Source organism: Vanacampus margaritifer, chromosome 4 (assembly GCF_051991255.1).
Source record: "Vanacampus margaritifer isolate UIUO_Vmar chromosome 4, RoL_Vmar_1.0, whole genome shotgun sequence".
NCBI classification, from domain to species: domain Eukaryota; kingdom Metazoa; phylum Chordata; class Actinopteri; order Syngnathiformes; family Syngnathidae; genus Vanacampus; species Vanacampus margaritifer.
The window spans coordinates 23,074,291-23,091,143 of NC_135435.1; the positions used below are offsets into that span (position 1 = coordinate 23,074,291).

The following is a 16,853-nucleotide window of genomic DNA, read 5'->3' on the forward strand; positions in this document are numbered from 1 at the left end:
ATTGAGCCAATTTCAGCAGTAAAATACATTTTGTCCAGAATGAATTCACCTGTTTTTTGGGTTTGGTCAGCAAACTGAGCCTGAGGTGATGTCATCTTCATTCGACAGCAAGTGGAAAAAATTGTATTTAAAGGTTTTAATTGTACATGAATAATAATCACATTAATTATAGACAAAATATGAACTTTTTGCTGCTAAAAATGGCTCATTGTGTCAAGTATCCCATTAAATGGGAGTCAGCATACGTCAGCCAGCAATGCCGGAATAAACTTCAGATGTTCTTGTAGGCTTTTCCTGCCGTTTTTGATGTTACATCTACAGTAGAATGATCCGCAGAGAGATTCTATAGCATCAGAGGTATAACATGCTTAAAGCAGGGCTCTCAAACTGGTGGCTCGGGGGCCATTTGCAACCTGCAGGATGATATTTTGCGGCCAACTACTTAACATCAAAGTTTAATGTTAGTGCGGCTCCCATCTATATTTTCTTTGTGGTTTCCCCGTGCGTTTTATGGATGTTGTTTTTTTTAAATCACTAATAGTCTACCATTACTCAGGCTCATGACAGTTTTTGGCGAAATCGAATTCTGAAGTGACATCACGTATAAAGAGAAGATATGCTGTCACCCAGTCCTCGTCATGTTTTTTTTCCAAACCTGCCATGAAGAGAAAGGTTGGTGACGAGAACAGCTCATTTCAAGTAAAACAGGGGAGGGATTTTTTTTTTTTTCGTTGAGCCGACATGTCTTGAATGCACAGTGAAAGTTGCGGTGCTCAAGAAATCAGACATTGCTACTCAACCAGACATGCTCAGAAGTATGCAAAATGTAGTTGACCCTGACTCGATCTCCAGTGGCCTCCCACATTACTTAAGTGTGAGACCCCTTGCTTAAATGAATCAGCCAAGCAGTGGGGTCCAAAGGGCATGGGTGAGTGAATGGTACTGTATGAATACTTACAGTTTTGTAGCGATACAAAAAACAAAACAAAAAAAACCTCTAAATTGCATGTCTAAGTTATATGAGCATTAACGGATTGCTTAAGCTGGAAAATAGTAAAGTTTGTGGTAGAACCTTGAATAAGTCTGTCAAGAAAAATGTCTATAGGTAAAACCGCATTTTTCGTCATTTCGATTCTATGAAGAGGCAGCTTAGACCGAGTGTTTGTAATTTCCCACAAAAAAGAATCAATTTGTCGCCAATCAGAGACACTCCTCTCATTCCCTTTGAATTTAGTGCAATGACAGTTTCCAATGGAGAGTGTGTGAAAGTACAATCAAGGATTTGAAATTTCTCACAACATTAAGCCTTAAAGTTAAACAGCCCCATCATTACCAACTGACTTGACATTTCTCACACACATACAGATTTCAACAACAACCCAAAAACCCTTGGACCATTTTAACTCTGCCATTTATCAAAATAGACGGAAAACATATCCAACTGACTTGAAATTCTTCACACAATTTCAGTGCTTTACAAAGAAGCCTATTGAAGTTTAGCATTTTTTAACAGCTTTTCCTTCCACTTCTATTCGAATCATCACTCCATCAAAAGCTTGGATGGCATGCTGTGCATCAGCAGCTCTTTTTTTTTTATCTCTATGAGATAAAACACAGCAGTCAGACCAGTTTAGTCGCTTCATCCCATTTTTAGCCTTACTAGGCATTTTGTCGCATTTAAGGTTGTTCGCATTCAATTTTAGGGAACATTCACGCTCCCACTCTTCTTTTGTCTAAAATTGTTGCAAAGTGTCAGGTGAAGAGATGAGCAGCCCCTCCGGGCACCGGCAGAAATATGTTGTTTAATGGCGGGTCTTTATGGCACCACAGCGTTGTCACCACCGTCTATTTTTACTTCGGCGGGACGAACGCCGCGACATCCAAAGCTCACGGCGTCGACACACAAACGTTGACGCTTCACATCGCCTTAGCGAACGGCTCACAAGCTGCTCTGCCTTCCTCTCACGGCGCTTGGCAGAGCCTTAAATAAAGCAAGCAGCTCCACTCTAAATCTATTTTTCATTAGCTTTTAGCACTGTGTTGCGCGCGTTGTTCGATTCCGTGCTGCAGCTATTGGATCCGCTCATCTACACTCGTCGTTTGGACGACGACAGTTTTCTTGGATAGAAACCTTTTCCACGCATATTGTGTGAACATAAAAAGAAGATAACCAGTTAATGGTACAACATTTTAACTATAAGGTAAAATCCTATCTAACATTGTCTGATTACAACATATTCCTTTTGTATTTAGCGATTTAAAAAAAAAGTTAATTGAATTCAAATACTGTAATAAAGAAGTAAAATAAACAATTGTAGATTATGTGCATTTTTTTTTAAATTGGTTAATTATAATAATTATAAAAATGGGTATTGATTATTATTTTATGACTGGAGGGAACTATTTTGCATATTTTTATATACTTTTTTTTTTATTTATTTTTTTTACATCTCATCTTTTTTTTATATATATATCTCATTTTATACCTAATCTGCAAATGCCCTGGCACTTTTTTTCTGTTTTAAAAGCCAAATGTCACTTGAAGACAAAAGTTTGCCCACTCCTGGTCTTAATTATCAACACCAGGAACAATACCGGACAAGACTGGATTGGACTGGACTGGTACAAGCACACAATCCCCACAATCACACAATAGTCAGGTTTCCATCCAATTGTTTGGAATTCTTTAAGTGAATTTAATGAAAATGCGCAAAACGGACATGCGACTTATGCCCGTTTCCTTCTGTTCTTCTTTTACGAATATTGAGAGAGGACTCCGCCGCTGTAGGTGGCGTTATACACCATAGAGATGGGATCCACCAGTAATTTAAAAGAAGAAGAAGCGACTGCGCTGTTGATGACGTCGTATGAGTGTTCTTTTGTAATTCTTGATAAGCCGTAGCATTTCTAATATTGCATTAATATTCGCTTCTTTAATTAATTCCAAAAATATTTCTGTTTCGTGGTCCCCCCAAACATATGTAACTTTATCGTCCGCCATTGCTTTTTGACTAACCGACTAACCATGACGTGTGACGTAATATCCGGTCAAAACGTGACGTGTATCTGGTCTTGCCAGCGGTTATTCGCAAAGACTGTTTCCATAGCCAAAATTGGAATTTTCCTTTTCCCTCTATGCATAAAAACTTTTTGGCGAATTTTGGGCCCTTTTTCAAATTTCTAGCGTTTCCATTCAGTTTTATTTGAGCATTTCTTGAAAATTTGAATAAAAATGGGTGTCCTTGTTGCCTGCACAATCCACAGTCGTGGTTCCACTTAACAAAATTGACACATATCCAGAACTCAGCCCAACACACCCACAACTCAAGTAGGCCCAACTACTAGATAATGCATTTTTCTTTGCCATTGCTTAGGTTCTATCATCTCTGAGCACTGATTTGCATTTGCTAGCAAAGAGCCAATCAGAGTGATTGTCACCAACACCACCGCATCTGCCCGCTGTATCCGATGGCCAGTCCAGCACTGCTCCATACTGTAGGTGTGAATGTTTGTTAGCAACCATAAGTAGCCTGTGGTTCTGTTCTAAAAACAGTTCATTGTGATTTCCTAGGAATGTAAAAGGAATCATTTGAAAATGGTGACACAGGCAGTGTTGCATATTGATATGTTTCGTAATTATTGTGAGAAACCATCGGTGTCCAAGCTATGGCCCAGGGGCCATTTGTGGCCCGCGGTCCATTTTTAAGCAGGCCGTGGCATTTACTAAAAATGACTACAGCTGCTAAATAATTTCAATATTTTCAACTAAACTAGTAGCGACATTTCTCTTCATATCACTGGAATGAATAACGAGAATTAATTTTTACAAGCAAAAATTGTTTCCTCCACTTTCAATGTCCAAATGAATGGTTCCCAAGTAACTGCTTTGGAAATGACTAGCTTACAACAGAATACTCTTGTTTGGTTCTGAATGGAGAGATGGGATTTGGCTGCTGTTCAATACCCGGGTTGATATTTTCTGGTGGTTTCCAGGGTGATGAGAAAATGAAGCTTCATGAAGCACTTGCATATTTTTTTTTATTCCTCTAGATGGTGTTCTTGGTTTAAAGAAGGGTTAGTCAGTGCAATGGAAATGGATTACAAATCAAAATGCCACTGCAACTTTAAACCAAGAGTACCATCTAGAGGAGTTTAAAAAAAAGTGCTTCATGAAGCTTCATTTTCCCATCACTATTCTCCACCACCCCAAAATATTGTAAAAAAAATAATAAAAAAATTGCCGTTTGTCTTCAAAAGTTTGGACACACCTCATACACAGGTAATGACATTATTAAAGGTACAGACGCTCCCCTACTTACGAACATTCGTGTTACGAACAACGGTACATACGAACATGTCTGCGCACATGCGCGCATGTCAAAAAATGTTCGGAAAGAGATGCTGTAAGTTAGATTTTTTATTGCGCACCTTTTTCCGAGTACTGTAGTGCTTCTTTCCGCCGCTAATACCGACGCTTGGCGCTGTGAGAGCTCACCCAGCATTGGAGGCTCAGCAACGTGTCGAGGAGGAGGAAGAAGAAGAAACGCCTGTCGCTCATAGATAAAGCCATCGCACTCTTCGAGCAGCAAAACCCAAATATTGAACGTTGCACAAAGGTTGCAAATCAATTGAATGATACCATAAAGTGCTACCGCATCATTTATGATGAAAAAAGAAGAAAACTATGCAATCGTAGTTAGATCGCTTCTTTCGGCCAGTTTCTAGTAAATCCTCCAAGGAAGATACTCATCAACCCTCATCTTCTTCTCCGCGACCCTCAACTTCTTCCTACATTGAAGTTACGGAGGAGGAAGTAACTTTTGAAGCCCATTCCAGCGACGACGAAGAACCTCTCATGATATAAAATCCTCCTCTTCCTCCTCCTCCTCCTCCATCAAATCCTTAAGCATCGAGTACATCTTCCAAAAGTAAGTTAAACTTCATTTTATTTATCTTATTACGTACATGTACATACTGTGTGTGTCTCTCGCTCTCTCTCTCTCTAACATCCGTAGCACAGTACTGTACGTATTCTCTTTAAACATCAATTATAATACAAAATATAGCACTGAAGCAACTTACGAACAAATTCACCTTACGAACGATCGCTCGGAACGTAACTCATTCGTAAGTTGGGGAGCGTCTGTATTAGGCGAATATGCTATTTCAGAAATGTGTATCAAACTGGTAGCCCTTCGGATTAATCAGTACTCAAGGAAAAGCTCTTAGTTTCAAAGTGGTTGGCGACCCGAGGTCGACTCTCTGCGTGCCCTGCAAAAGACATGGCAACCATTCCAGGTGTACTCAGCCTATTGATCCTAGTCAGCTGCTCCATTTACTCGTGACCCCGATGAGGACAAGAAGTATAAAATATAGAGGGATGTCTCCGTTTAAGATTTTAAGAAGTATCTTTTTTTGTCCATTGGGTGCGTGTCTGCGTACATTTGCATGCAGTTGAGGCGCCCGGCCCGAGTGTCGCCGCTAGTGCCGTTGACCCCTCGCTCCCTCGCCTCTGTGTAAAACTTTGTAAGTTGTCAACGTCTGTGCACCAATGTCACCAAGACAAATCCCTCTACATTTCCATTCGCAGCCTGCGGGTCTGAAAACCTTTGTACTCATAAAACTGCGCAGCCAGTGAATGCGATGCTTTGTGACTGTAAAGGCAACGGCACGGGTCCTCCAGAGGTCCTTTTAGTCGCCGTATTTCATTATTGTGTAATGATTATGATAAACAGAAAACCGACGCTTCCTCTGCTAAAAGAAATAACAGTCGATTTGAAATCCAAGGACACTGCGGTGTCTCTCCATATCGCTTGACTCTAATTTCATAAAAAATAAAAAAAAACATCTGTTTAATGATGCCTCTGCAAATTGAAACAGCCATTTTATTGGAATGCTCTGCGAATGTCGGTGACATTGCGCTGATGTTAGTGTTGGTAATGGCGAGCTCAGTGGGGTGTTTATTTGAGGAGCGCTTGGCCTGACAGCTCTTGGCAAGTGCTCTTTTTCCAAGCTGTTGTTTCCCAGAGGTTGGCCGGCGACCAAAAGAATTAAAGTCCTAAGCGACTGTATATTCAAATAAAGGCCTTGATTACAAGTACGATTTGTCATCCTGATTAATCTTTGCATGCAGTGACTGGAGGAACATGTTGTGTTTATTACATATGGTGGTAAAGGTGACGGTTGGTGGCGTGGTTGTCTTGTTGAAGCCGGTTTGTCCTGGATGGATTCCAGCTACCAAGGGCGAAGATAATAAACAAACTACAGTAAAAGATCCAATCAAAACTATCATTGGCATTTAATTGTTGCCTCTGTCTAAAAATGTATTGAGCCAATTACAACAAAATTCAACCATAGCAATATACGAAACTAGGGGTGTCAACATTAGTGTGTTAATTTTGAGAAAATTCAAAGTTCCCTTAACGCCACAATTTTTTTTAAATACACGATTAATGACCGCCCCTTACCTGGAAATCCAGTACTGGGGGAATTCCACTTGCAACACAGAAGACAGCAGTCAAAATTTAGCCGTAATACATTTTATAATAATGCATATATTTCTGGTTGTTGTATTTTACAATTTTAAAAATGTGCAGAAGTTACTTCATGTTAAAGATTAGGTAGCTCTTAATACTGTATGAAAAGAAAAACGCACTGAGCTGTCGGCAATGTCTTACAAATGCAATTATGCCATCTAGTGGCAGAAAAAGGACCTCAACACAAATCAGCATCACACTTGTGTTTTACAGTACAGTACATCTTTTTCCTTTTAACTCAATTTTAGGAATTATTATGAAATTATTGTATCAATGACTAAAAGATGCTGCCATATTTCTATTTGTTTAACATTTTTTTCCACTTTTATGTTAACAAGAGTACGGGAAAAAAAAATATTATAATTTTATTGTACATTTAGAACAGATATAAAATGTGCAATTAATCGTGAGTTAACTATTGAAGTCATGCGATTGATTACAATTAAAAAAAATTAATCACCTGACATCCCTTGACAACACAGAAATTAATAGTCAACCACTGTCCATTGTGTAATACAGTTACAGCAAAGTTACTATGGATTTTTCTTCTTCTAGTTAATTATAGACATGTTTTACTATTATTTTGTCAACCTTGGTTTGAAATATTTTGAGGATAAAATAAATCCGATCAAAGCAAGGCTATGAAGCAAGGCTCAATACGAGCGACTATGACAAACAGAGACGCAGCAACAATTTAATGCATCCCTGATATATTACACAACATTCCTCCGAGATGTTCCCTTTGTGAGTTTTGTTTATAATGCGGTTATAAAACACGGTAGGAAACAAAAAAAGGTTTAAAGAAAAAGTTGTGTGAAGTAAAGTTACAGATGCTGCTCGTAACGCAGCCGTGGGTACTTTTCAAATTCGTATCAGGGGAATTGAGGTTGACAGAAAAATGCCATCAGTTTTGCAACAACAGCCTCAGGGAAGGGGACTGGGAGGAGTGTGTGAGCTTGTAAAGGCAAAACGCACACAAAGCATACACAAAACACAACGGTGGGCCTGCCTGCTTTTGTTTGTCAGTTAGGATTATATTATGTGGTGCTTAAATATTTTAGATCTTTTTTTTGAGTGTAAGGAAAGCAAATAAGATGACCCCAGTGACTGTAAAATGTATAAATGCTGCATGTCCTCACTTTTCTGTAATAGTCGCCATACCACAGTTAGCTGCAGAATGTCATTAACTCATTCACTGCCATTGACGGCTATAGTCGTCAAAAGTTTATTTGAACTATTTCTATTAGTTTAACATTTTGTTCCATTTTTTGTTAACAAGAGTATGAAAATCTAGAATTTTTTTAATGTCCATTTAGAACAGATATAACATTTGTGATTAATCGTGAGTTAACTCGTGAAGTCATACAATTACAATTACAAATTTTAACCGCCCCTAATTTTTAATCATCTTTTCTTTTTTTAAATCGCGTGAGGCGATAGTTTTTTTTTTATTGTAATTAATTGCATGACTTCAATAGTTAACTCAAGATTAATCACAAATTTTACATCTGTTCTAAATGTACAATATTTTTTTTCTAGGTTTTCATACTCTTGTTAAGAAAAGTGGGGAAAAATGTTAAACTAATAGAAATAGTCCAAATGAATTTTTGACGTCTAGAGCCGTCATTGGCAGTGAATGAGAAAACATACAAAATGAACATGGGAATGTCTATGCTGAGACTTGAACCCAGAACCCCCTATGAGGCAGACATGCTAACCACTAGCCTTAACTCTATGGGGTTCCATGAGTATGTGCCAAAAATAAGTTGTTGCGCCTATGTCTTATGTCTATGGGCGTGTGACATGACATATGTCTGTGTTTATCAAACGTTGAACTATCCTTGTGTCCATGCTAGATGTATATGTACGTGCCTATGATGGGTGTATATGCTAGGTGTATATGCTACATGTATATGCTTCTACGTGTCTATGTACGTGTCTATACTACGTGTACATGCTACATACATATGCTACGTGTCTATGCTACGTGCTCATTATAGGTGTATATGCTAGTTGTATATGCTACGTGCCTATGCTAGTTGTATATGCTCCATGTTGTTGGACAATGTTGTTGCTACTTGTTACCTTGTGTCCTCTGGATGTGCCGTTTTGACAACGTGGTTATGCTTTGGTACCGCGGTGGCACCAGGCGCAGCACCCGTACTGGTAATCTAGCTTCCAGATTGGCTCGGAAAGCTTCGTTGCCCAAGGACGGCATGCTACGCTAGCTCTAATCGATAAATTACGTTACGTTAAAGTACGTTAATGGAAATTAACGTACTTTGTAGATTGGAGCTAGTGTAGCATGCCATCCTCGATTCCTCGGCACGTAGCATATACAACTAGCATAGACACGTACATAGACGTAGCATATACACGTAGCATATGCTAGTGCATATCATAGGCACATACAAATACACCTAGCACTGACAGAAGGAGAGTTCAACGTTTGATAGACACAGACATATGTCACGTCACGCGCCCATAGAAATAAGACATAGGCGCAGCAACTTATTTTTGGCACTCATGGAACCCCATATACTCCATCCATATCAGCAAAACTTTTAACTGAAAAATGTTTATGATAAAACACTACAAATGATCAATGCGTACAAAAGAGAAAAACATGGTAGTAAATGAGCAACGTTAACATTCAGCATAAAACATGAGTGAGCACATGTCGAGGCATATCTAATTTCAAGTCCAAACAGTGAGTGAGTAGTCAGAGGAGGAATGAGCATTTGTGTTTTGGGGATTCATTAGCAGCCAGGAAAAGGATGTCTCACTGCGATCCGCTGACCTCTCATTTGTTTTTTTTCCTTCCATTTCATTTATTACCCACCTTGCAATCACGAGCCCATCATTATTCACTGGAACGTGAACAACACACCACACAGAGCATCTAGATGAGGCTCCCCCAAAAAAGTCCAAACAACAAAGAAATGGGAGTTCATTTGTGAAAACACACTACTGCCCCAAGAAGAAACAACATCTTGTGATTTTTTTTTCATCACAAATGATGGCATCTGAGTGAGAAGTATTACATCTAGTCGTACATACGCAATGAAAAACATACCCCCCACCCCTCCCTGGGACTACGAGCTTTTCGGCCCTTCTGTTACTACAGACACTTCCACACAAAAACTACTGTTAGACCCCACAGTGCATGCGGCGTGAATATCAATTATTGCCCCTCCTTTCGAACCCAGGGCCAGTGGTAAAATGCTCGTGTATGACGACGCACCACCTGGTACCCCAGATCCATATTTCCACTTTAACGCTATAATGAAAACACAGTATAAAGGAATTGTCCGTGACACTTAGCGCATATATTGTGACGTTACAATAAGTCACCTTGACGGCACTGTGAGTGATTCTATTAATAAACACGGCGGAGTTTCGCATATTGCCAAAACGTTTTTTGCCTATGAGGCTAATGGCCGAATGGAAGTTTTCCATCCAGAGCTAATTTGAGTGAAACGCGCCTCTCGGTGAGCAGGCGCCTCGTGGGATTTCTCTTTCTTTCCATGTCAAATTCATACAAGCGTTCCGAGTCCTCTTTTTGAGGCAGAAAAGGGAAGAATTGGCACATGAAGAAGCCTAGAAAAAGAAGAAGAAGAAGAAAAAGACACGCTTGCTCGTGTTCCAACAAAGATGACACTAACACGACAGCCGCAATTGATGAGCAAACCTGCAGCTTCAAAGTCTTCACAGCTGTGAGGCCAAACCAAACTGCAGAAAGGGGGGAAAAAACAAAAACAAACAGAAAACATGTTAAACACAAAAGGGGGAAAAAAGCACAGAAGTCGTTTTTGGAGCTGCTCTACGAAAACATAATTGCATAGAAAATGAATACATTTTCAAAACAAAGCCATGGCCAGATGTTAGTGTCGCTCTGAGACTACTGTCATCCCGAAAGGCAGCTCACATTGACAGCTGACACACACACACATGCACATGCACGCATATACTAGCGTGAAATTTCATTCCAAGACACTGATTGGAGTGCAAATACCCTTTTACTTACAGGAAATGAACCCTCGTTATCTTTCTGTCTTGTTTGGTTCGCTGCGTAACAAATGGAAAGTTTTCATGGTGTGCATCAAAGCAGGGCGTGCAGGGATCACCAAAGTATTCATTTTCCAAAAACAAAAAGGCACTTTCCAATAATGAAAAATTCTACACAAACAACCAGGGAACTAAATACAAGCAAATTGATGAGATGAGGTAAACCTGGACAAGACATGAGTTGCTTGAGGGAGCTGATAAGTTGATCTAAGTGACTGGACTTGACGAGAATAGTTGGAAAAAAAACCCTAACGGGCAAGACAAAACATGACACGAAAGTCAATCGAATCAAAAGTCAACACAATGCCTTTAGGTTTTCACGTGATGCTACGCAGCTCAAACTAACACGCTTTGTGTCAGCAGTTTTTTTTTTTCAGTTATACCAAAAAAACGAATAAGAAAACATTTCGTGCTCTATTAAGTCTCCGCTGTGACTACAGTATAGATCAGAGGTGGGCATCAAGGGCCGGAGTCCTGCAGGTTTTGCATGTTGCCCTTCTTCAACACAGCTGATATATGATCAGCTCATCAGCAAGCTCTGCATAAGCCTGATAACGATCCTGCTGATTGGAATCAGCTTGTGTTGGAAGTGAGAAACCTCTAAAACCTGCAGGACTCCGGCCCTCGAGGACCGAGATTGCCCACCTCTGGTATAGATTGTAGGGATGGGTGAATACCGATACATATCGGTATGGGGCCGATACTCAGCCTTACTTCAAAGTATCAGTACTCGTGATGGCGGCCTATACCGTGGCCGTTTTATGATCAGGAAGTAGAAATTAGAATTTAGAAGAATAGGGGGAAAAAAAGCCATTTATTTCAAGCAGTTTAAAGAGCGAGGAGGCCGAGGTAAAGTCCAAAAACAAAAGGGTTTTATTAATTACACAAAAACAAGGTGGTGCACAACGTGCCGACAAAAAACAATAAAGTCCTAAATCAAAGCAAACTCAAGCGGCATGACAAAGAACTGGCAAGACATGGAAGAAACGACAAAACTTGGAAATGACAATGAACCGACCCAGACTGGACAAACACAACAGACTAAATACACCGACACTAATGAGACACACCTGTGGAACACAATAGGCTGAGGGCACCGATTGGTCAGACACACTGGGAAGGGAAGAAACACAGGTGGACGTGATCAGACATAACGAGACAAGGGGAGAAATCAGGAACACATGACAAACACCAACCACAGTCAAAAACAACAAACATACCCATAATAAACAAAATCCAACCCCTACAAGACCGAAACCTAACACTAAAACTGAGTCATTTTGGTCCCACTATAAATAGAGTCAAACTTACTCTCCAGAATTTACTGTGTATAAGTCCACATCTACGTAACATTATATCCTTATTAATATTAAAGAAAAGAAAAAAGAAAAAACATATTGTCACAGAAAAGATTTGAAATGTATTAATTTGCCTGAAAAAAATGATAGTGCCACTGCCACCTACTGTAGTGGATGTGTAATTACACTTCATTCTTAGATGGCAAAAACAAAACAAAAACAAAACACACAGTGGTACCTTGACTTATGATTTAATATATATAATCCTTTGTTGTCCTTTTCTTGATGTAAGACGTCTGATGTTAATTTGTTGCCTTCAGCGGGTCATTTACCAAATGATGACAAATAGATTTACAACTACGTCAACAAAAGAAATGTCCGCATTTGCATATGCATATAAATGACACGTTTAACGACGCAAACAACGGACAAACAAACTCAAGGATATTCAAACATCGCACATCAGCGCTTTGTAAGCTAGCATGCAACCCTCATTAGCAGCACTCTTAATTGACTTGCGACATGCAATCAATTATTGATACATGATACCAGGCCATCGCATCTAACTTAATTACCCGTATCAGCGTGGGGGCCTGGCTGCCCTTGTATTGACGCCACATTCCCGACTGTGCTAATTATTAAGCCTCTCCATGTGCGGCTCGTGCGCTCACACTGACGGGTCACGTGTCAATTTATATCACTCACTAACAATTTCTCTTGACACCATTGGAAAATAAAGCTTGCCCGCGGTGATCTCTTGAGATTTAAATAAAGGTTTGCAATTAAAAAAAGAATCATATACAAGTAAAGGTGAGGAACATATGGTCACGGCCCGACACAGCAGATGATCCGGTCCACCGTGCAAAGCTAAAAAGACGCTCAGAGGATTCTTAATTGATTGTATACAAATAGGTGCACATCCATTAAGTGGAATTTGGTGACTTGCTGCCTCCATGATTGAAAATACAATCAATGCTAGACTGGTGGCTCAGAAATTCACCTATCACCCCCTTTTTAAAATGATGACCTCTGTACAGTGAGATTCCTGTTGGCATCAAGTTATTGTGTGGTAACATTCTGGCACTCTACCCTAAAAATGTGATGCATTTTATGTGCAAACCCTCCAGGGTATGTCATTTATGAGCTCACCTTGGCGCCCAAAGTGGTCCAAACTCGTGTCTGTCTCCTCCCCTGTGGGTGTAAGCGTATGAATTGGTGTGCCACATAACCTCTGTCTTTATTTTCATTTGTTTTTAGGGGGAGCCCACGTCTGCTGGCTTGTGACTCTGCTTGCTGTGTAAACAATTGATCCATCTTTGCTTGAGAATGTCATATCAAATCCCCCAAAGACTTACTGTGTATTAAAGTCTTTTCAAAATTGTGTTGGTCCAGTCAATTGTTTATTTCAAATATCATAAAATGGCATATGGATGTTAAATATATATATATATATATATATATATATATATATATATATATATATATATATATATATATATATATATATATACACAAAATGTTGTGTGAAACACAAACTACAATCAACTCAGCAACAATATCTTCAAAATTATGTAACAAATAACTAAATGATTTGTTTTTATTTTTATTGTCCTGTCTTTTCTAGAAAAGCCTTTCATTAAGCTCACAATTGTCAATCATATAAAATATTTACCTATACTAACTGTCTTTCTATCTGTCTGCTGGTCTGGCTGTATGTTTTTGTAAAGAACACACAACAGGGTGCCAGTTTCATGAACATAATACATACTGTATACAACATTAAATACCAACTGATTAATTCCACCACTGATTCATCTGACTAGCCAACAATTTATCTATAGGCTTAAAAAAAAGATAATTTATATTTAAATTAATAAACCATTGCCAATCCTCATGTGAGGTGCAGGAGTACTCAAGCCCATTAAATCAATGTAATACTTGTATAATACAAAAACATTGTACAACAGTGTAAATGGTGTCTAAATAAATAGTTTATTGATTTTATTGTGAAATTATTATTTTTGATTTATACACATCAATAGTCTAAGGCAATAAATGAATCAACCTTTTTCATATATAAATGAAAAGAAAAGTATTTTATGCTGTATTTCAAAAGAAATGTACATAATATACAGGCGGTGGAAGTTTACACTACTGTTTGCCTTCTGTGCTAAGCCCCGCCCCTTGTGGATCCTTCCTGCTCTCCTATTGGCTCAGGAGGCGGGTGCTTGCTATATGCAAATGAGACGGTGGGTGGCCGCGTCTGTTTGTAAAAGTGACGTCACAAAAAACGACGAGGAAAAGGAGTAGGAGAGGGGAGGGGCGAGGGGAGGAGAAGGGGGGCTTGAAATGTAAGAAGAAAAACGAAAAGAGAGAGAGAGAGAGAGAGAGAGAGAGAGAGAGAGAGAGAGAGAGAGCGCCGAGCCCCGCCGGCGGCCCATTGAGGAAAGATGGCCACAGTCAGTGCAAACGGAGTGCTGCGGGAGAATGGATTCAGCACCACGGACAGCGGCGGCAGGATGAACGGGCTCGGCCTCGGTAGTCAGAACACCATCCCCATGAAGGACCACGACGCCATCAAGCTCTTCATCGGCCAGATCCCCCGCAACCTGGAGGAGAAGGACCTCAAACCGCTCTTTGAGGAATTCGGCAAGATTTACGAACTCACAGTACTGAAGGACAGGTTTACCGGGATGCATAAAGGTTGGTTCTGGACGCTTTTACTTCTTTGCCATCTTTGGCGTAACTGTGCAAACAGGAAACTGTGACCTCATTTTGTTTTTTTTTTGTTTTTGGGTGGGGTTGTAGTGGGGGGGAGCGGACCGAACTATTTAACACACGTGCATGTGGTTTTGGCGCGTGTTAATTGCACGAGCACGTGAATGAAGCAGCTACTACACCCCTTTGTGCGTGCGTGCGTGCGCGTGAATGTGTATGTGTTGTTTACATTGACAATCATGAGTGTGGAAGGGGGCGGGACCCCGCTGAGAGGCTCGTGCGGCTTCAACAACACGTAGCACACAAAATACATCAAAAATGGATAGTGGTGAACTTTTAGGACAGGGGTCCCACTGTACAACCATTTTTCGCCCCGCATACTAACACGTAGAAACGCATGCACACGCACGCACAATGAGTCAAAAATGGATGGTGGGTGAACTTTTAGTGCGGGGGGGGGGGTCTCACAACCTTTGAGTTTTTCCCCCCAGCACAAGCACACACAAACACATGCTTTTTGCAAGGCAGGCATTATGTACAGAATAAGTAGATAATCACGAGTGATCATAATGCAAACGTTATAATTATGTAATCACAATGAAGTCACTAATAAAGACAGATATTAAAGAAGAAACAATTTTTTCGGGCAAATAGCTTGACTTTGCCTGCATGGCATAAAGCGACAGAAAATAATTAATTTAGGTGTAATATTAAAAAACGACAAGTGCATTCAAAATATCAAATTAATATTAAGAAAACGATGTTAAAAAAAGAAAGAAAGAAAATGTCCACCTGTGCCTTTCTACCCGGTCATTGCAGACCCCTGTTTGAGGGCACAATACTTCCTCATATCGTGACCGCAGGTGTTCATTTACTCAACTGCAGATGGTGAAGGCATCTCCGAGGACAAATGCTTTTATTTTCATGCATTTGTCTATGGAAAAGCACCGAGAGGCAGACTGGGTGGAGCTAATACATCATGAAACTCCCTGCAGCATAAACCTGTACACACACAACGTTGTGGAGTGACGATATATACTGTTACTGTCTCTACATGATGTAAGATCACTTTTACTGTCGAGAGGAAAAGACAAAGAAATGGCAATGACTGGGGCAGACTGGGCAGTTCGAATAGGTCACGTGACTCTCCGTAACATACACATGGACACACACAGCATTGTGGAGTGAGCGAGGGAATCAGATGACAGTTAAAGGTGCCTTCTCAACTTAACATAAGACCAGGCGAGTCAATCCACACTAAAATTCAGCAGAGACTCGTTTGCACATCAGTAAGTGCTGCTGTTTTGGCTAGCAACAGCGTTCAAATTAGCTTAGCTTTGTGTGAATTTAGCATCCGAGATAATTAGACTCACTATTGTTATTTTCCCTCATTTGGGGTGTGGTATTTACTTGTCCCCTATTAGCACAGTGGCCACTATTTGATGAATGTTACACAGCACCTTGACTGTTCAGCAGTGAAGTGCTGCAAAACAGCGGCGACGCCTTCTGCTCACCGTCCCTCCCGACTGAGAGATCAGTAATCACCTCGTAATTACGACGACAAGCCGCTGATTACGCAGAGATCGATCACTTCTTAATGATAACCAAAAAGCGAGGGTGCGAGACTTTTCTAGGCACAGGGAGCCATTAAGTCCAAAGTCCATTAGGCGGAACTTTAATTGCTTTCTGCACTTTTCCTATATGTTCAACGCACGTCTTCTGCCAGGATGAATGGAATGAATGCGTTTGTTTCACACCGAGTATTGACTGGAATACATTTCGCGATTGTTTCTTAATTTAGTTCCAGTTTAAAAAAAAATATGTATATATATATATTTTTAAAATATATTATATATAATTATAATACATTTTCATTTGATATAAATATGCTAAATTTATTATAATTGTCACATTCCTTTGTTGGTTATAGGAACTCATTTGGTTCTACAGTGAGGTGTTTCTTCTGACTCAAGTTGCTAAATATAGTTAAAGAGCTTCTTATATTGAGGACATCTGCCGGGTCCTTTATAGCAGATAATGACTTTACAGGCTATAGAGCTCCAATAAATTACTGATTTACATGAAAATATACAGTCACATTTACAATTTTGCTTTATCATATTGCAAAAGATGGAATCACACTATGATACAGTAGTAAGTAGGATTTGTAAATGTACTGTTGAGGGGGGTATAAATGAAGGGAAATTGAGCCCATATATTTGACTTTATTTCA

General features: G+C 39.8%; 1 protein-coding gene across 12 annotated transcripts in view; it reads left to right on the forward strand.

Moving 5' to 3' along the window:
• The first annotated feature begins 14,316 nt into the window (after nt 1-14,316).
• The window catches only part of celf6 (CUGBP Elav-like family member 6), a 187,837-nt gene continuing 185,300 nt past the window's right edge, over nt 14,317-16,853 (forward strand). For all 12 annotated transcript variants that reach the window (XR_013293851.1, XR_013293852.1, XM_077563750.1 and 9 more), the window contains exon 1: nt 14,317-14,605. Coding sequence is in view for 10 of the 12 variants with exons in the window: in XM_077563750.1 (XP_077419876.1) it covers nt 14,353-14,605 (253 nt within the window). In the remaining 2 variants the exon portion in view is untranslated. The remainder of the gene's footprint in view (nt 14,606-16,853) is intronic.